The sequence below is a fragment of the Helianthus annuus genome, chromosome 11 (genome assembly GCF_002127325.2).
Source record: "Helianthus annuus cultivar XRQ/B chromosome 11, HanXRQr2.0-SUNRISE, whole genome shotgun sequence".
Taxonomy (NCBI): domain Eukaryota; kingdom Viridiplantae; phylum Streptophyta; class Magnoliopsida; order Asterales; family Asteraceae; genus Helianthus; species Helianthus annuus.
In genome coordinates this window covers 3,360,072-3,382,070 of record NC_035443.2, presented here as the reverse complement: position 1 = coordinate 3,382,070, position 21,999 = coordinate 3,360,072, and the positions used below count along the sequence as shown (strand labels likewise).

At 37.7% G+C, this 21,999-nt stretch overlaps 1 protein-coding gene across 1 annotated transcript; it reads left to right on the top strand.

Moving 5' to 3' along the window:
* The first annotated feature begins 20,182 nt into the window (after positions 1 to 20,182).
* Positions 20,183 to 21,477, top strand: LOC110889158 (AT-hook motif nuclear-localized protein 19). The gene has a single exon (XM_022136670.2). The coding sequence runs from the start codon at positions 20,356 to 20,358 to the stop codon at positions 21,196 to 21,198; it is 843 nt and encodes a 280-aa protein (XP_021992362.1). The 5' UTR covers positions 20,183 to 20,355; the 3' UTR covers positions 21,199 to 21,477.
* Positions 21,478 to 21,999: the final 522 nt, after the last annotated feature.

Below are 21,999 nucleotides of genomic sequence, written 5' to 3'. Positions count from 1 at the left end.
TAATATATTTAATTATTAATATTAAACGGTCTCTTATAATAGCCAGGGCTTGTACAGATGTCTCATATTTCAACTAAATATTTCAACTAACCATTTTACTCGTTACTTAGTCGTTCAACAATATATAAATTATAAATTTTAAATATAATTTTATTGGTTCACAAAACAGGATGTTACAACTCTCCCCACCTTATAGAAACTTCGTCCGCGAAATTTAAGCAAAGAGATGTGGATATTTTTGTTTCATCTCGTCTTCTTTTTCCCATGTCTCTTCAGGTCCTCTCCTTGCATCCCATTTGACTCGTACTAGAGGAAACTCCCTGTTTCTTAATTTCTTTATGCGTCGATCTATTGTAACATCCCATAATTTATAAAATAGGATGTCTCAACAATTACAAGCATTATATAATAAGTTGTGCTAATTGTATTAAAAATCTAAAGAAAGTTTATAAAAATTATGGAATGGGTTATAAGGGTTCTTAAACCAAACTTGAGGGTTGATTGGGTAACATTTTAATAACATGTAAAATAAGATTAATTAGTAAATTAAAACCCAGAATGTTCTGGGTGTTGGTCGCGACCAGAGAAGGGAAAAAGGGGAAGAACCCTAGCTTGCTCAATTAACTACAAATTCAGTACAATTATGGAGGATTCATGTTACAAATCGAATGCTAATGTCTAAATACTCACTAATCTCAGTGTTTTGAGCATAAGGTAAGATGAAATCTCACCTTTTCATGTATGATGATGAACTAGGGTTTACACCAATTCGTGATTTAGTATGAAATTAGATTGCATGTGAGTTAGAATCATCATGTAGAAGGTATATTGGGCATGAATTCGAATTACTAAAGATTTTGGGAAAAACCCACTTGTTCTAGCATGATAGTGAATAGATTGTTGATTAGTTGAGTGAATCTTCAAATAAGAATTGTATGAATGATAGAGTATTGGTAGATTATATTGTGTAGAATGAATAATTGGACATGATTGGTTGATTATGTGAAAAGTGATGTATTCTAGTGAATTTATACATAAGATACATGTACACAAGGCTTGATAAGTAGTACGCATGTTAGGTGTTTGATTAAATGCCTCAATGACAATCTAAGTAGTCTTGAATAAATCATGAGCTAATGGTTTTGATATGTTGAAAGTTAATGCATTGTTAATTGTTATATGAGTGACATTGATGCTTGAAAGTATGATTATGATTGTAAGAATGATGATCTAAATAAGAACGAATTCATGTAGGATCGAAGGAAGAAGGAGCTAGTTCCGGATCACAAACAAAGTCACAAGATCGAGGTAAGTTCGTTACTTACATGTTTATTTATGAGTTTACTCAATCGCCTTCTTTAAAGATTTGATATACTAATTAAAGTGTTTGTTTCAATTAATAATGTGAAAGTAGGAATCCGTATCGGTCCATAGTAATTGGGTCGGTTCGGGTTCGAATGAGAAGGAATTTAATGGAAGTTCTATCCTTGATCCGTGCTCAACGGATTATTGGAAGCGAATGAGAAAGAGTTGTGTTAATTGACTAGAATGAAATGGCATGGATTAAGATCAATTGGTAACTTATCATGTAAATCCAAGAATGTGTATTGGGATAGGATGAAAACGTTATGTGTACCATACTAATTTATTTTGTTGAATGGTTGTAGGTAAAGCACCCGTATGATTGTCATTGCGCCGCTCGGATACGAACACACCTTGATCACCCGTGATGCGCTTCCGCAACCTTTGTAGTAACCTTGTTAGTTCAAGGCTTTTGTCAAAGTTAGTAGTGTTGATGTTTTATGTTTTAAATAGATGTTTGTGAATACCTAAGTAACTTAAACTTGATGTTTGAAACGGTAGTCTAAATGTTATGGTCTTTCGTATGGTTTCCTAAAGGTGTCGCTATTTGGGTATTTTGATATATTAAAAACAGGGAGTTTGTTCAAATTGCGAACGGGTCATGCCCAAATTTTAAATTTTTAGGTGATTAAACTATATGACGTTTTGTGATTTTCAAGTACCAAATTAGAGGGTGTTACAAGTTGGTATCAGAGCCTAGGTTTGAGGGATTCGAACACATTGTAGTGCCCGAACTCAAACCGAAAGCTCGCAAGGATGGGTGTGTTCGATCCGCGACGCGAAACAAGTAAGTAAATTATTTTTTTTTAGACTTTAAATACTTGCATAATGAATAAAATGGTTGAGTAGGTGATGAAACGTTACGGGATGGTTTCGGGAAGGCTAGGAGATAATCCGGGTCAGAATGGGTTGAATAGGGATGGTTCGGGTTATAACGAAACTTGGAAAATGGTCGAATATGCGAAAAATCAATAAATCAGCGCCAGTAACACAGAAAGGGCGTCGCCGACGGCCCCTGGCCCGTCGCCGACGGCCCCTGATGTTCCCACGGCTTAACCGTCTGCCGACGGGTTTAATGAGCCGACGCGAATTTTTAAGAGGCGTCGCCGACAACCCCATGCCCGTCGCCGACGGCCTGTGCAAATCTTGAAACGCTGATTTCCTTGTTTTTGTTCCGTGTGACGACCCGAACCTCCCGAAATCTGTTCGCCGACTCTTGATTAATTCCGGTAGCCGCCTAAAACTAATAAACAAAAGTAATGTGTGTGAGTCAATCTAGCAAAAACATATTGGGAATGGAATCTTTCGAAAGAATGAACAAGAATGAGTAAAAGAACGATGGTGTAAGTTGTGATTAATGTACTAGTGTCCCTGGAACATTTTAGAATGTGATATAAGAATGTACGAGAATGTGATTTATTTATAGTTGGGTAATATTAATAAAAGAAAGAAATGCTTTATGTAGATGACGGATGCGAGTAATGTTGATGATGCTGAAATAGCCAGACAAGAGGCACTCAATAATAAGATGATGGAGGCGGCAGAAAAAGTAATGAATGCTAACCTTCCCAAGTTAGCTCAAGAAGTCGAGAGCCGAGTCTTGGGGGTTGTTGATGAGATGATGGCTAGTAAGATTGAGGAGTTAAAGGAAATGATTGAAGGATCCAGGACAAAAAGTAAGGAAAGAAGGTGTACATATAAGGATTTTATGGCATGTAATCCCTTTTCATATAAAGGGGAGGTGGATCCGATAAAGTGTCAAAGATGGATAGCAAACGTTGAAGCGGTATTTGTGCGTAGTCGATGTGAGAAGGAAGATCAAGTAATGTTTGCTATGGGTCAGCTTCAGCAACAAGCCAAGGATTGGTGGGATACTAAATGTAAAGAGATAGGGGAAGAAAGACTCCAAACCTTGACATGGCAAGAGTTCAAAGAGTTGTTCTTAAAGCATCATTGCCCGCAATCGGCAATTGATAGAATACAAGATGAGTTTTTGCATCTTCGCCAACAGAACGAGTCTATTGATGAAATTACCAATATATTCTATGATAAGCTGAAGTTCTGTGATGATTTCGTCAAATCTGAAAGGATGAAGATAAATCGGTACTATGGAATGTTGAAGGCCGAGTATAGGGAGTTCATTACTCCTTCCAAGTGTGAAACGTTGGGTGAACTCATCAATTTAGCCCGGGATAGAGAGATAGAACTGAAACGACAAGTCGAAAGAGGAGAGAAACGGTCAGCTGAAAAGCCATCAACTACGAGTCCTTCCAAGAAGCCTAAGCAACACGACACTAGAGGTAAAGGAGGAGCGAAAAGTAGTATTCCCCCATGTAAAACTTGTGGAAAGCTTCACACCGGAGAATGTTTAATGGGAAAAAAAGGGTGTTACAACTGTGGGCAAGAGGGACATCCTTACTTTAAGTGTCCTAGTCCTGTAAGAACGTGTTTCAATTGTTTCACTCCTGGTCATGTAAAAGCCGAATGTCCGAAGCTTAAACAACAAGGGCAGAAAGATGAAAAGAAGAATGAAAACCAGAAGGCTCGGGGAAGAATGTTTCAGATTACTACCGAGGAAGCCAAGGTTTCACCGAATGTCGTATCAGGTATTTTCTTAATCAACCAAATACCCGTGAATGTGTTATTCGATTCCGGTGCTAGTAAATCTTTCGTATCGGATGAACTTATGTGTTACCCCTCCTTTAGAAAGGAACGAATGCCCATACCGTTAGAAGTAGAAGTAGCGGATAGTAAAAGTTATTTGTTATGTGAAGTTTGTAAGAATTGTAAGATAACCATAGAAAATGAAGAATTTGAAATAGATCTCATTCCTATGACTTTGGGGGAATTTAAAGTAGTAGTAGGGATGGATTGGTTATCCCGCTATCACGCGGAAATTCAATGCGAGGCGAAAGTCATTCATCTACTCTCACCTAGTGGGGCTCGAATAAGTATTCATGGAGAAAGAAAGCTCGAGACAAAACTGTGCACGATTGTTGAAGCAGTTAAGTACGCAATAAATGAAGGAAGTGTCTACTTGGCTTATGTTGTGGATACAAGACAGAAGGTACCTGAATTTGAAGAGGTAGAAGTGGTGAATGAGTATGCGGATGTGTTTCCGGATGAATTACCGGGATTACCACCTGAGCGAGAAGTGGAATTCCGAATCGAATTAAATCCGGGTGCCAAGCCAGTGGCTAAAGCTCCTTATAGATTAGCTCCCACTGAGATGCGAGAGCTAATGTCACAGATACAGGAATTACTCGATAAGGGTTTCGTACGCCCGAGTGTGTCGCCTTGGGGAGCCCCGGTACTCTTTGTGAAAAAGAAAGACGGCACGATGCGCATGTGCATAGATTATCGAGAATTGAACAAGTTGACCGTGAAGAATAAATACCCCTTACCTAGAATAGATGATCTTTTCGACCAGCTGCAAGGAGCAAGTTGGTTTTCAAAAATCGATTTGCGTTCGGGGTATCATCAACTTCGGGTACGAGAAGAAGATGTTGCGAAAACTGCGTTCAGAACCCGATACGGACATTACGAGTTTTTAGTAATGCCATTCGGACTGACTAACGCCCCGGCCGCTTTCATGGACCTGATGAATAGAGTATGTCGGCCCATGTTAGATAAGTCTGTTATAGTGTTTATAGATGATATCCTCGTGTACTCTCGGAGTAGAGCTGAACATGCAAATCATTTGCGTGAAGTGTTAGAGGTTCTTCGGAAAGAGAAGTTATATGCAAAATTTTCCAAATGTGCCTTCTGGCTTAGGGAGGTGCAATTTCTGGGTCACGTCATTAATAAGGATGGTGTCTTGGTTGACCCAACTAAAGTAGAGGCTGTTGTGGATTGGGTTCCTCCTAAGAACCCGAGTGAAGTAAGGAGTTTTCTGGGTTTGGCTGGGTATTACCGAAGGTTCATACAAGATTTTTCCAAAATATCGTTACCTTTAACCAAACTAACCAAGAAGAATGAGAAATTTGTGTGGGGAATTGAGCAAGAAAGGGCCTTCCAGACTTTGAAGAGTAAGCTGTCTGACGCCCCAATTCTAACCCTACCCGAGGGTTCAGAAGATTTTGTAGTATACACTGATGCTTCACATCAGGGTTTGGGGGCTGTCTTAATGCAACGAGGTAAAGTGATAGCATATGCTTCAAGGCAGCTTAAACCACATGAAAGCAACTACCCAACACACGATTTAGAGTTGGCTGCAGTAGTATTCGCGTTGAAACTGTGGCGACATTATTTGTACGGAACTAAATGTACCATATATTCGGATCACAAAAGTCTCAAGTATTTCTTCGAACAAAAAGAATTGAATATGAGACAACGAAGGTGGTTAGAATTAATTAAGGATTATGATTGTGAAATCCTTTATCATCCGGGGAAAGCCAATGTTGTAGCAGATGCGTTAAGCCGGAAGGAATACCCATCACCCATACAAGTTAGGTCAATGAAAATGACTGTCACCCCTAAACTTTTGGAGACGATCAAAGAGGCTCAAATAAAATCCTTAAATGGTGATCCAAAGAAGGAAAGAATGAAAGGCCTGATTGGGGAATTAAAGATGAATGCCGATGGCATCATGACCAGGTATGACCGAATCTGGATACCTTGGTTATCCGAGGTGAAATCATTATTGCTAGAGGAGGCTCACAAGTCTCGTTATACGGTACACCCTGGAGCTACAAAAATGTATCAAGATTTAAAGAAAGGGTATTGGTGGCCTGGAATGAAACGCGACATTGTTAAGTACGTGGCGAAGTGCTTGACATGTTCCCAAGTGAAGGCGGAGCACCAAAAACCATATGGTAAATTGCAATCTTTAGAGATACCAGTTTGGAAGTGGGAAGACATAACCATGGATCTTGTTACAAAGCTTCCCAGAACGAAACGAGGTCATGACGCGATTTGGGTCATAGTCGATCGACTTACAAAGAGTGCTCACTTTTTACCCATACGAGAAACTATTTCATCCGAGAAGTTGGCAGAAATTTACATGAATGAAATAATTGCTCGTCACGGAGTACCCGTGTCTATTGTGTCGGATCGTGACACAAGATTCACGTCTCGATTTTGGCGAAAATTTCACGAAGATGTGGGCACGAACTTGCGATTAAGTACCGCCCACCATCCGCAGACGGATGGACAGTCGGAAAGAACTATACAAACGTTACTAGATATGTTGAGGGCTTGTGTCATAGACCTTGGGGGTAATTGGGACAACCATTTACCATTAGTAGAGTTCGCGTACAACAACAGTTATCAAAGTAGTATCAAAATGGCGCCATACGAAATGTTGTACGGTAGAAAGTGTAGAACTCCTGTATGCTGGGGAGAAATCGGGCAACGGGAACTCGCGCCTAAAGATGTTGTGGCAATAACGAATGAAAAGATTGATCAAGTCCGGGATCGTTTGAAGGCGGCGCAAGACAGGCAAAAATCCTATGCCGATAGAAGAAAACGCCCTATCGAATTTCAAGAAGGTGATCGTGTGTTTTTAAAGGTCTCGCCGTGGAAGGGCATAATACGGTTCCGCAAACGGGGAAAATTGGGTCCTCGGTACATCGGACCGTTCAAAATAGTGTCTCGTGTTGGTAAAGTGGCATACCGGTTAGAATTACCTCCAGCTCTGGATGGAATCCATAACACGTTTCACGTGTCTCAACTAAGAAGGTGCCTCGCGGATGATACAGCGCATGTGTCACTTGATGACATTGAATTGGATGATAAAATGAATTATATTGAAAAGCCGGTAGCTATCAAAGATTCCAAAATAAAGCATTTACGAAACAAGGCCATTCGACAAGTGTTAGTGCAATGGCGGCATCGGAAAGGATCGGATCTAACTTGGGAATCTGAAGATGAAATGCAAAAGCACTACCCGTCTCTTTTTGGTACGTATCAAGGTTTCGGGGACGAAACCTCTTTTAAGGGGGGTAGATTTGTAACATCCCATAATTTATAAAATAGGATGTCTCAACAATTACAAGCATTATATAATAAGTTGTGCTAATTGTATTAAAAATCTAAAGAAAGTTTATAAAAATTATGGAATGGGTTATAAGGGTTCTTAAACCAAACTTGAGGGTTGATTGGGTAACATTTTAATAACATGTAAAATAAGATTAATTAGTAAATTAAAACCCAGAATGTTCTGGGTGTTGGTCGCGACCAGAGAAGGGAAAAAGGGGAAGAACCCTAGCTTGCTCAATTAACTACAAATTCAGTACAATTATGGAGGATTCATGTTACAAATCGAATGCTAATGTCTAAATACTCACTAATCTCAGTGTTTTGAGCATAAGGTAAGATGAAATCTCACCTTTTCATGTATGATGATGAACTAGGGTTTACACCAATTCGTGATTTAGTATGAAATTAGATTGCATGTGAGTTAGAATCATCATGTAGAAGGTATATTGGGCATGAATTCGAATTACTAAAGATTTTGGGAAAAACCCACTTGTTCTAGCATGATAGTGAATAGATTGTTGATTAGTTGAGTGAATCTTCAAATAAGAATTGTATGAATGATAGAGTATTGGTAGATTATATTGTGTAGAATGAATAATTGGACATGATTGGTTGATTATGTGAAAAGTGATGTATTCTAGTGAATTTATACATAAGATATATGTACACAAGGCTTGATAAGTAGTACGCATGTTAGGTGTTTGATTAAATGCCTCAATGACAATCTAAGTAGTCTTGAATAAATCATGAGCTAATGGTTTTGATATGTTGAAAGTTAATGCATTGTTAATTGTTATATGAGTGACATTGATGCTTGAAAGTATGATTATGATTGTAAGAATGATGATCTAAATAAGAACGAATTCATGTAGGATCGAAGGAAGAAGGAGCTAGTTCCGGATCACAAACAAAGTCACAAGATCGAGGTAAGTTCGTTACTTACATGTTTATTTATGAGTTTACTCAATCGCCTTCTTTAAAGATTTGATATACTAATTAAAGTGTTTGTTTCAATTAATAATGTGAAAGTAGGAATCCGTATCGGTCCATAGTAATTGGGTCGGTTCGGGTTCGAATGAGAAGGAATTTAATGGAAGTTCTATCCTTGATCCGTGCTCAACGGATTATTGGAAGCGAATGAGAAAGAGTTGTGTTAATTGACTAGAATGAAATGGCATGGATTAAGATCAATTGGTAACTTATCATGTAAATCCAAGAATGTGTATTGGGATAGGATGAAAACGTTATGTGTACCATACTAATTTATTTTGTTGAATGGTTGTAGGTAAAGCACCCGTATGATTGTCATTGCGCCGCTCGGATACGAACACACCTTGATCACCCGTGATGCGCTTCCGCAACCTTTGTAGTAACCTTGTTAGTTCAAGGCTTTTGTCAAAGTTAGTAGTGTTGATGTTTTATGTTTTAAATAGATGTTTGTGAATACCTAAGTAACTTAAACTTGATGTTTGAAACGGTAGTCTAAATGTTATGGTCTTTCGTATGGTTTCCTAAAGGTGTCGCTATTTGGGTATTTTGATATATTAAAAACAGGGAGTTTGTTCAAATTGCGAACGGGTCATGCCCAAATTTTAAATTTTTAGGTGATTAAACTATATGACGTTTTGTGATTTTCAAGTACCAAATTAGAGGGTGTTACATCTATGATCTGAATGGGGCGCTCTGTGAAGTTCAACTTGTCATTGATCTGGATCTCCTGCCAGGGTATCTTAAGTGACTCGTCCGCTAGACACTTTCTTAAATTTGACACGTGAAACGTGTCATGAATTCCTTGTAATTTTGTTGGCAATTTTAACCTATATGCTACAGGACCAACTCTTTCGATTATCTCAAATGGTCCAATATAGCGCGGACTTAGTTTTCCTTTCTTCCTGAAACGAATGATACCTTTCCAAGGCGAGACCTTAAGTAATACCTTGTCGCCAACTTGAAATTCTAAGGGTCTTCTTCGTCTGTCGGCATAACTTTTCTGTCTATCTCTAGCAGTCTTCATTCTTTCTCGGATTTGTATGATTTTATTGGTAGTTTCTTCAATAATTTCGGGTCCAGCTAATGGATTTCTACCAATCTCAGTCCAACAAACTGGGGTACGACACTTCCTTCCATATAGTGCTTCAAACGGAGCCGTCTTGATGCTTGCGTGATAACTGTTATTGTATGCAAACTCTATTAGAGGTAAATGCTCATCCCAGTTTCCTCCAAAGTCTATCACACATGCCCTAAGCATGTCTTCCAGTGTTTGTATGGTTCTTTCACTTTGGCCATCTGTCTGTGGGTGATAAGCCGTACTTAAATTTACTTTTGTTCCCAATTCCTTTTGGAAGCTTTGCCAAAATCTGGACGTAAAACGGCTATCTCTATCTGATATAATGGAGATAGGTACTCCATGATGGGTGACAATTTCTTTGACATAAATTCTTGCTAATTTATCCATTTTATAATCTTCTCGTATTGGCAAGAAATGAGCAGACTTAGTTAAACGATCTACTATAACCCAAATAGTATCGTGACCATTCTTAGTTCGTGGAAGTTTAGTAATGAAATCCATGGTTATCATCTCCCATTTCCATTCAGGGATCTCGGGTTGGATTAAACATCCTGCAGGCTTCTGATGTTCTGTTTTGACCTGTGAACACGTTATGCATTTTTCCACATATTCATTGATTGATTGCTTCATCCCTGGCCACCAATATTCATCTCGAATATTCTTGTACATCTTCGTACTGCCAGGATGCATTGTATACTTTGATCTATGTGCTTCTTCCATCACCATATCCCTGAGTCCTCCCACAATAGGTATCCAAATCCTATTGTGGAGTCTTAGTATTTCATCTTCTCCTTTAACAAGTAGTTCTTGTTTTCCCACCATCCTTTCTTTGTTAATCTGCTCAACTTTCAGGGCATGTGTCTGTGCATCCTTAATTCGTTCTAGTAAACCTATTTTCACTTCAATTCTAGATGCACGTATTCTTAAAGGTTTAACTTTGTCCTTCCGACTAAGGGCATCTGCTACTACATTAGCTTTTCCTGGATGGTAACGAATTTCACAATCATAGTCATTCAACAACTCCATCCATCTCCTCTGTCTCATGTTCAACATCTTTTGCTCAAATATATACTTTAGGCTTTGGTGATCAGTGTAGATCACACACTTAGTTCCATATAAGTAATGCCTCCATATCTTGAGGGCAAATACTACTGCTCCGAGTTCTAGATCATGGGTGGTGTAATTTCTTTCATGTATCTTTAACTGTCGAGATGCATAGGCGATAACTTTGCCTCTTTGCATCAACACACACCCTAGTCCATAATGAGAAGCATCACAATATACTACAAAATCTTCGGTACCCTCGGGTAATGCAAGTACTGGGGCACTGGATAACTTTGTTTTCAAAAGATTAAAAGCTTCTTCTTGTTGGCTGCCCCAGACAAATGGGGTATTTTTCTGAATCAGTGTCGTTAGAGGCATCGCTATCTTAGAGAAATCTTGAATGAACCTTCTATAATACCCTGCTAGCCCTAGGAAACGTCGAATTTCTGTGGGATTTCTTGGTGCCTCCCAATTCTTAACTACTTCAATCTTTGTAGGGTCCACTTGTATGCCTTTTTCATTAACAACATGCCCTAAAAATTGGACTTCCCTAGTCCAGAATTCACACTTACTGAACTTGGCATAAAGTTTTTCTTCTTTTAGTAACTTAAGAATGGCACGGAGATGACCCTCGTGTGTTTCTCTACTCTTAGAGTAGATTAGGATATCATCTATGAAGACGATTACAAATTGATCCAAGTATGGTTTGCAGACTTGGTTCATAAGGTCCATGAAGGCAGCTGGTGCATTAGTGAGGCCGAAAGGCATCACTAGGAACTCGTAGTGACCATACCTTGTCCTAAAGGCAGTCTTGGGTATATCTTCTTCTCTAACCTTTAATTGATGATACCCAGATCTTAGGTCTATCTTCGAGAAGTAGCTTGCGCCTTGTAATTGATCAAAAGATCATCGATTCTTGGGAGTGGGTATCGATTCTTTATAGTGATCTTATTCAGGTCTCTATAATCAATACACATCCTCATTGAGCCATCTTTCTTCTTGACAAAGAGAATCGGCGCTCCCCATGGTGACGTGCTAGGACGTATGAATCCTTTGTCCAGTAACTCCTGGAGTTGGTTTCTCAACTCTTTCATTTCAGTCGAGGCAAGGCGGTACGGGGCTTTGACAATAGGGGTTGCTCCTGGGATCAAGTCGATTCTAAACTCAATTTGTCTGTCAGGTGGTAATCCGGGAAGATCTTCAGGGAATACTTCAGGGAATTCAGCCACTACGGCTACCTCTTCTAGTTTCTTTTCTTCCTTTGCCTCTAGTGCATATACTAGGTAAGCTAAATGACCCTTTTGAATACACTTGGATACTTTTATCATGGAAATAAAACTTATGGGTTTACTTGGTCTTTCCCCATCAATTGTTACAGTTCTCCCTTTTGGGTCCTTAATTTGAATTTGCTTCTTATCACACAATATTTGAGCTTGGTGACTAGATAACCAATCCATTCCTATTACTACGTCGAACTCTCCAAGTTTCAGTGGTAGTAAGTCTATGGATATTGGGGTCTTACTAATCTGGATGGTACAATCCTTTACCACACTCACAATTTCTTCTTCCCTCCCATCTGCTAGTTCTACTATAAATGGCTTATCTAGCTTACAAGGAGTCTGATTAATCAAAACTCTAAACTGCTCAGATATAAAACTTCTATCAGCACCAGTATCAAATAGTATTTTAGCATAAAAGTTGTTAAGGAGAAATGTACCTGTTATGACATCAGGGTTCCTACGAGCCTCTTCAGTATTCAGAACAAAAGCTCTCCCTCTTACTTTATTAGGTTCCTCATTCCTCTTAGGACAGCTATCACTATAGTGGCCCGTCTCTCCACATTTAAAACACTTACGTGGCTCTCTACAATCACGATAGTTGTGTCCAGGTTTCTTACAGTTTCTACAGACTAACTGGTTACATGGACCGGAATGTCCTTTTCCACAAGTTGGGCACCTAGGTGGGGGTCCTCGTTGCCTCTTGAAATCTCTGTAATTGGGTTTCTTTTGTTCTTGGTAGTTTTCCCATTTCCTTTTCGGGATAGTTTCTGGGGTTTTCTTTTGTTGGATCTCAGTGGCGATAGTTGCCCCAGCCTCTACCGCATCATGATAGGTAGTTGGTTTGGTAGACTTGATAAACGTGCGATATTCTGTGGGGAGTCCCCACAGGAATCTTCGAATACGATTTCCTTCAGGGTTCACCAAGTAAGACACTATTTGAGACATTTCATTGAATTTGGTGACATATTCCCGGTATGTCTTATTCCCGAGTTCAAGATGCAAAAATTCCTTTTCTATTCTGTCAGTTTCGCTTGGTGGACAGAAATAATTTGTAAACAGTTCTGAAAACTCCTTCCAACTCAGGCGATATGCCAGATCATTACCTCTAGTTTGCTTTTGTATCCTCCACCAAAATAAGGCTTCAGATTTAAACAAATGAACAGCAAACCTAACTTTATTTCTTTCATGGCAATCACTGACGTCTAGAATGGCTTCTACCTCACTTAGCCATTCATGTGCCTCAATAGCACCTTTCTTCCCGTCGAATGAAGGAGGATTACATGAAATGAAAGTCTTGTAATTACATTCTTTAGAGATTTCTGTTTCTATAGCTTTAGATACTTTCGTATCATCTACCTTCTTTTCCGGGCGAGGTTCTTCTCGTGGAGTTGGTGTAGGTGTAGGTGCAGTGCTTCCCTCAGATTGCGCTGATCGTTCTGTATTCTGACGTTCGCGTCCCTGTGCGTTGGCAAGGATTTGCGCAACTCGGACGGCAATCCGATCGATCATGTCATCTCCTAAGTTTACAGGTTCGCTATGACGAGCAGGATTAACTGATGGGTTAGGTTGACGATTGTTGTTAACCGAAGGTTCTGCCGACATTTTCTATATTTTTCATGAAAAATACTACTTCAATATTCTATTTATTAATGAGCACTTAGAATAATTAATTCACATAATACAATATTTTTCAAATGTAACATGTTGAAAATATAACTCTACTATGAACATTTTACTATAATTAAATTTATAAATTAATTAATCATAGTAAAGATTTTTAATATTGAAACTTAAAAGAATTAATGTTTAACTAAACATACTACTAACCTGCTCATGTGCTTTATGTGCGAGAGAAGGTTGTGTATGATTTGTATGAAGGAGGTTGGCATCTATTTATATTAACTAGGGGTGAGCAAATTAACCACCATAACCGATAACCGAACCATAACCGACATAACCGAACCACTAATAACCGATAACCAATATAACCAATGGTTATGGTTATGAAACTTTGTATAACCGCTCAATCGGTTATGGTTATGGTTATAAAGCTTTGGTTAACCGATATAACCGAAACCGAACCGAACTTGTAATGTTAACTTTATATAATGGATTTGTGTTTTACAAAACCATATAGAGGGTTTTCACTATGATAAAAGTATGTTAGTAACAAAATGATCTTGATGTAGATGCCATTTATTTTGATAAAGAACTAATGTGTTATGTCCATAACTTTTTTTTTTGTTTGAGAATTACCTTATTAAAAAGAATCCCAAATTGGTAGTTTAACCAAAAAGTTTAGTCTCCGTTATCTTATAAAATAGGCTCAAACTAAGTTCCAATCGTGCACAACCCTATTTATTTAAAACTTTGCTCGGTTACTTAACCAAATTAACCAAAACCGAACCATAACCGACTTCATAACCGATTAACCATAACCGAAGTTTTGGTTATGGTTATGGTTACCAAAACTCCATAACCGAACTAGCGGTTATGGTTATGATTAACAGTAAAAACCGAACCAAACCGACCCATGCACACCCCTAATATTAACAATGAACTACGCTATTGGCCGCCTTCATTTTTTTTATTTTTATTTTATACTCTATGATGATTGAGAAGAAATATTACTTACTCAAATAATACACAAGTATCATTATATATATGCACTTCATGTATACAACATATACGTATTACATTTTATCTTTTAGATTTTATTATTATTATTATTATTATTATTATTACTATTATTTTCTCCTAACGAGTAAAGAAGACAAGATTTACGAGTAATTATTGTTAAGGGCAGTGTGTACAAAGTGGTAACGAAATGAGGATTTATAGGTTGTAATTATTACTATGGGTATTTTCTAATGACTCTATATCCTTAGTAAGTTCATACCCGGATTTATCTATTATTCGTATTTCAAAGTCAGCCAGAGCATCCTAAAAATTACATAAGCTGGCGTGTTCTCTTAGGTTGAAGCCTAGGTATCCATACCAAATACCTAATTCGCTAAAACCTTTGGCTCTGATACCAACTGTGACACCACACCCAGATAAGGATGCACCATACACAATTGATACCAACTTACCAGTAAACACTTACGTTATTGATACAAACGGTAATGTACAAAAGTTGGAAACTTAAAGGTACAAAGTTTGGCCAAACTACTATTAGCTGATCACGCAAAATTTCCACCAGATAAGAAAGTTTGAGATACTTTATTTCACTAGTCACGCCTATCCGAGATAAACAACCCGCCCAAGACTAACCATCATTTCCTGTGACACATGCTTAAAGACGTCAGATATTACACTGGTGAGTTTATGAATATACACAATTTACAATTCACATTATTTAATCATGACTTGTACCCGCCCATGTTATCATAACCCAACGTTACCACGTAACTTACATAACCATACAGTTAATGCCCACTACACCACAGGTGTAGTACCGACAAATCCCGCCGTAGCGGCACGTATAAGGGATCACAAATATCATGTGTATGTCATGCTCAGGTTACATACATGCGTACAACAGTCATGCCATATTATTACAGTTTAGGACAAGCATGTTCACATTTGAAAAGCATTCATAAAACTCACCTCTTGCTAGTAGCTAACCGTTGATACAATTGCTAGTATGATCAGGTACTATCTCAAGGTCCTGACACAATTTACATAATCCTAAGTTAGGTAAGGGTACACCTAACTAGTCATTATCATGGTTGGATATTGGTTAACCCTACCTTGTTTAAGCATGGTTGATCAGTCCATGCCTAACCAAGGCTAGGCTACCCAATACCCGCCCCTGACAATAACCCTAGTACCTAAAAATAATACTAACACTACTACCACTAATATATTATTACTAATAATAAAACTAATATTAACTACTAAAAATAAATAATAAATAACTAAACATAAACTTAAGCGAGAGTATACCTCAAGACTTTCTACGGCACGTTGATGTAGAGTTTCCCTACTCCTGCTCCTACTCGTGCTCCAAAAACGACTACTAACAACACCCAACGGGGTATCGTATACACGGGATTCTCAATACTAGAGCGTTCTCGTTAAAATTTTGGTGTATCTAAAATCCTACAATTTAACTCCTATATATATGTGAAGCAAGCAGGCACCTCAATTCTTTTCTGTGACGTGCTTGCTAGCTAGCTTGACGTGCTAGCTAGCTAGCTTAGTTATATTAATTCAGCTGCTTCACTCGTTTTTCTTGTATAACTTTTAAAATATGACGTTTTATAAAACGACAAATATGTCATTAGAACGAGCATATTATTATCTACGTTTTAACCTAAGTTTCATTAAAAACGGAGTAAGGTAAATAAAATAATATATTTAGTTATTAATATTAAACGGTCTCTTATAATAGCCAGGGTTTGTACAGATGTCTCATATTTCAACTAAATATTTCAACTAACCATTTTACTCGTTACTTAGTCGTTCAACAATATATAAATTATAAATTTTAAATATAATTTTATTGGTTCACAAAACAGGATGTTACACCATACATTGATGATGATGAACTTTATAAAGAGTTGAAATTATCTGCCACATTAAAAACCAGTGAATTTGGTAACCCTATATTTTTGTTATGTTTTATTGCTATAATGTTAACCGTCGTTTATTTTTTTTGAATGGCTAATTTCTTTAATCGATGACTATTAATACTGATTATATATTATTTAATCGATGACCAAGAACATACAACATTTTAATTGTTCGTATAACAACCCTCCTAGAACCCTTAACGTGACCCTAGATGTCTTAAAATATACCTCGTACGCGAGAAACGAGCCCATAATACCCTTATACTTAGAAAAATCAAGAAAAACAAAAATTTTAGGTTTCTCGTGGGGCGCGACTGGCCTTGTGTGACGGACAAGGCATTGCGCCACGTGTCCGGTGAGTCAGCATAGCTAGGCCAATGACTGGCCAAAGCTAAAAATGACACGCACTCTCTCGCGGGCCGCGAGAGAGTTAGTCTTGGTCTTCGCGGGGCGCGAGCCGCCATAGATCAGCCTATAAATAGTGGTCGATCAGTTCATTTGTTCGATGTTCAGAAATCTAAAATTCTCTCTCAATTTCTGTTAGCAAAAATTATACCCGGGCAATCGGGCATTATACCCACTATAAAGCGAAGCTCTGCCTTGTTATAAGTATTATAACCCTGCTGTTACCCTACACGATCGATTTAGGGCTCCGTAACGCATGTCAAGGCTCTGCCTGACTTAGTCGTTGGAGTTCTGTCTCGTGTTACACTCGATTGATCTAGGATTTCGTAATGCATGTCAAGGCTCTGCCTGTAACAACTCTCACAAAAATCAATAATTGGGATAATAATTAGACAATAAGAAAACCCTAATTGAGACACCCAAGTAATTCTGCATTAGCCCTAAAATTTTCAGAACAATCGGAATCAGGATCAGGGCCCTAAAACTCAAGGGGGGTAAACCCGAGTTGATGATTATCAACAGAAATTCGTTGTTAAATTATGATTGGACCAAATTTTGACTCAGCAAGGCTAGTCCCACGCATGGCAACCCTATGACCCTAGGTGTCCCCTTACGGACCGTAAAGGGTTAGGCTTACGGTCCGTAAGCATGTCCAAATTCGTGTATAAATAGCAGACATTGGCACTTGAAATCTGTGATTGAAACGACGAAGAAATTCGTCTGAGGCACGGAGTTATACTCTGTTTACTACAATTAACACACACGATTCACGAGGTGCTGCCGCAATCAGGGTAATAACTCGATCGCTATTACGATTCATTTTCCGACTGGTCAATATATCCAACGGATGTTTAAGTGCCGCCCACATAGGCTTATACTTTGTCGTTCGTCGTTAAATCGATGGATGTTTAAGTATTGCACTTTGTCGTTCGTTGTGAGAATTTGATCTCGTGAGTTATCGTAACTGCTGTATTAGTTACTAACCCGGTTGTGTGTGTGCATTATTATTTAAATTAGGAATAATCAAGGCTAATCAGTAGGCTTATACACTGCTCGTTAAATATGCAATGTGAGTCATTCTCTTTTTCTCAAATGTTTTACAATACTCCAAATTACTTTCAAAAGTTATAATTACAGGGACTAAGTCATGGATATCTTGATTTATTGGTTAGTGGGGTATTGTGCACATTACTAATTTTCTCCCAGTTAGGTTCATTGACCTACTTGGGATAATCACTGTTAGGTTCATTGACCTACAGGGATAATCATCACTATTTAGGTTCATTGATCTAATAGTGGTATGACCATCGTCACCATTGTGACATGTCACCATTGTGACATGTCACCATTGTGACATAGAGCCAGATAAATAAAAGATATAAACCATTGTAATCGCTCTTATGCTGTAATTAATAACTACGCATCATTTTATATAAATAGAATGATTCACTCAGTATTTCCCCGCTAACAAAACCTTTTTCAAACATGTTTCAGGTAATCTGTTGTGAGCAAAGAAAAGTGCCATGAAGCACTACAAGCTTAGAAAAGTGGCTCAATGTAAATAAATAAAGAAACATGTTTTGTAAAATAAAGATTTCCAAGTGAAATCATTTTATTGTAAATTATTGGGTTTTATCCCTATATTATATAAAACGGGCAGTTTTAATACTAAAAGATCCTGTTTTAAAAAGACTTCCGTTGTCGCTTAAATTAAATACCACAGGATTTCTGTCCAGCGGCTCCTGAAACGGGTCAAACCGGGTCGGGGGCCGTGACACTGCCTGACTCAGTCATTGGAATTCTGTCTCGAGTTGTACGGTTAATGTGATTTGGGTTATTTTACTAACACGTGTGCATTGTTTAATTTTAATAGACAATAACCAGGAGAATCACCAGGAAGCTATAGTAGTATCACCTAAATCTACAATGTAAGTACATTCACTTTTTCTCACTATTAGAGAGTACATTTTTGTGAGTCAAAATGTTTTACCAAAACCTCAAATGCTTTCAAATACAATTACAATGATTAAGTCTTTGTAATTCTACAATTGCTGCCAGTATTATGGGGTTTGTATACAGTACTTGATAACCTTCACAATTGGGCACGGGTATCCAATGTGTAATATGACCATAGTCACAGATTCGTCGAGTGACACGTACTGAACGAGTAATTGTGTAGATATAAACATTGTAATCGCCCTTAATACTGTAATGTGTAAACAATTGATGCTTTACAAAATGGAATGTACTTGGCAGTATTTCTTGCTGATAAAATGTTTTAAAACGCGTTTCAGGTAACACAATGTGAAAGCTAATAGAAGTCAGCTGGAGAGCACCAAAAGCTTGGAAAAGTGTCTATAAAAGTTACCTAAATAAAAAAGAGTTTTGTTTTTCAATAATTAGGGTTTATCCCTACAAATGCAATGTCAAATGAACCTGGGTTTTATCCCAATGATTTGTTATAAAAAGTTTGGTGAAAATATTTCCTAACTACGGTCCTGATGTTTCATTTTTGCTGCCAAATTAATAAACACCGATACCACTGATCTGGATCTCGCGGCATCCGCTCTCGGGATAGGGGTCGGAGATTACGACAGTTCTGCTTGGTTTACTTTGGTATAGTGATGAGATTTAAGTCCCAGGAAAAAAAAAGGAAAATGGCAATCACATACTATTAATGCAATTCAACGAAAATCACAAAAAATAACAATTTCTTTGTGTGTTATAGAATATTCTCATGTATAAAATAGATAAGTGAATCTTTGACCCTTTTGATTTTCATGTTATAAGTGAAGCTTTTTTTAGTGATAAATTCTTATAATCCGTTTGTGGGAAGTGAATCTTTGATCGTGCATATACTGTTCCAAAAAAATAAAAAATATACCCTAAATTTTGTACACAAAATATTACGCACACATATATTATCACAAATAATATTTTACATACTCGAATAATATATTTTTTAAAACGTTATTTTTTCTTTTTTACAAAGTGTTTTTGACACTTTTACAGAAAAAAAAAATCTTTTTAAAAATATAGATTTTTCAAGAGGGAATATAACAGGTAAATTACTTTTTGAGTCCCTGTGTTTTAGTGGTTTTAACTAGTTGAGTTCAAAAGCAAAAAGTTTAACGACCTGAGTTCCTATAAACATTTTCATTAACCATTTAAGTCCTTTTGAGTCCAAATTTTAACCTTTTGAGTCCAATTTTTTCGACTCAAATCCTTATAAAATGAACAAAATTGGACTCAAAACCTTATAAAATAAATGGCTAGGGACTCAGGATGTTAAACTTTTTAATTTTAGACTTAAGTGGTTAAAGCCACTAAAACATTCAAACTCAAAAAGTAATTTACTCTTATGTTTTTTTCAAGGGTGGATATGACAAGTAAGAATGAGGTATATGTTTAAATTTTTTGTATGATGCACCAATTTCTTTAAGTAGATAAAAACCTTTTTTATACATATACACACACCAACCAAATGGATACATAGAAACTTCCATCAAAAGTTACAAATAAACTTCTCAAACTTAACCTTGCAACCTTTATTCATCTACACCTGCACCATCTCTCTTTCTTCTCCAGTCATTAAAGTATCCACTAGGGTTCAAGGGTACTCTCTGATCCGGTTCATATCATGTCAAATCGATGGTGGACCGGGGGCCAAGTCAACGCCGGAGCCGAAACATCATCAGGAGGTTCTCCAGCGATCAAGAAACCGGATCTTGGAATCTCAATGAACAACAACCCAACTGGAAGTGAAGGAAATGAAGCAGGTAACGCAAGTGATGAGCCAAGAGAAGGCGCAATCGATCCCTCGAACCGTAGGCCAAGAGGTCGACCTCCAGGATCGAAAAACAAGCCAAAACCACCGATTTTTGTCACTAGAGACAGCCCGAACGCGCTGCGTAGCCATGTCATGGAGGTGGCAAGTGGGACGGATGTGGCGGAAAGCATAGCGCAGTTTAGTCGTAAACGACAGCGTGGTGTGTGTGTTATGAGTGCTAGTGGAACGGTTATGAATGTAACCCTAAGACAACCTTCAGCACCTGGTCCAGTCATGGCTTTACAAGGGCGGTTCGAGATTTTATCATTAAGTGGAGCCTTTTTACCAGGCCCGGCACCACCTGGATCCACTGGCCTCACTATATATCTAGCTGGAGGTCAGGGTCAGGTGGTTGGTGGGAGTGTCGTGGGGTCGTTGGTGGCGTCAGGGCCAGTGATGATCATCGCTGCCACGTTTTCCAACGCCACCTATGAAAGACTTCCCATTGAAGAAGAGGAGGATACAGACAGTGTCCCCCGTAGCCAAGGTGGCCTTGAAGGCGGTGCTGGTGCTGCTGGATCACCAGCACCGCCACAGCTGGGGATCAGAGATCCGAACCAGTTGCCAGGATACAATATCCAACCTAATTTGATCCCAGGTGGACAGATGAACCATGAAGCTTTTGGTTGGGCTCATGGCCGGCCAGCATACTAGAGGGTTGGGGAAAAGAGCAAACCCTGTGTAGGAGGCTTTGGTGTACATAAGGTCTAGAGGATGTGGGACAACTTGGGTCTAATGTATACATCTAAAGGGTTTGAGGTAATATATTAAAAACTAAATGATTATATTATAATAATCATATGAATTATCAATAGATATATTATTAGAATTGTTTTCAGGTAAATTGTGATGTTGGATGCATTAAGGATGATGATCATAATATTGTAACTAATGCAAATAAAAACAATAAATTTGGACGTTTGCATTTGTATAGTTTTCTCGAGTTAATTATCTGTTTTCAGTTTTATATACAAAAAAGTTTTTCTATCATTTTGGATTCTTTTATCCATAGTGATTATGCTTATTTTTTCTTTTTCAAGAATCATATGGTTCTTATTGTATATTGTTTCTTGTGAAAGGTAAACATGTAACAAATTTTGTAAATGTAAATTATAAGCTGTAATCTTGACCTTATAAATATTATTTAGTTTTTCTTCGTATCCAGTTTTGTTTATAGGAAAACATTACTATATGGAGAATTAGGAACTTTGTGAAGATTCGATAATCCAATCAAATTTTGTTAGGTTTTTTCTTCATAAAAGCAGGTTTTAAGTAATTAATAATTTTTATAACATATAACATTTCATCCAATAATACATAATGCTGTATGATTATTGTTTAATCAAACGAAGCTTTTTGATTAATTAATTTTTATGACCAATCAGATTTTATTAACTTTTTTCCAACACAGCATGCAGCTTTCAAGTGATTAATAGTTTTTTCTTTTTCAAATAG

Excerpts from the sequence above, each read along its gene's own strand:
- LOC110889158 (XM_022136670.2), top strand. The coding sequence starts at position 20,356 with ATGTCAAATCGATGGTGGACCGGGGGCCAAGTCAACGCCGGAGCCGAA.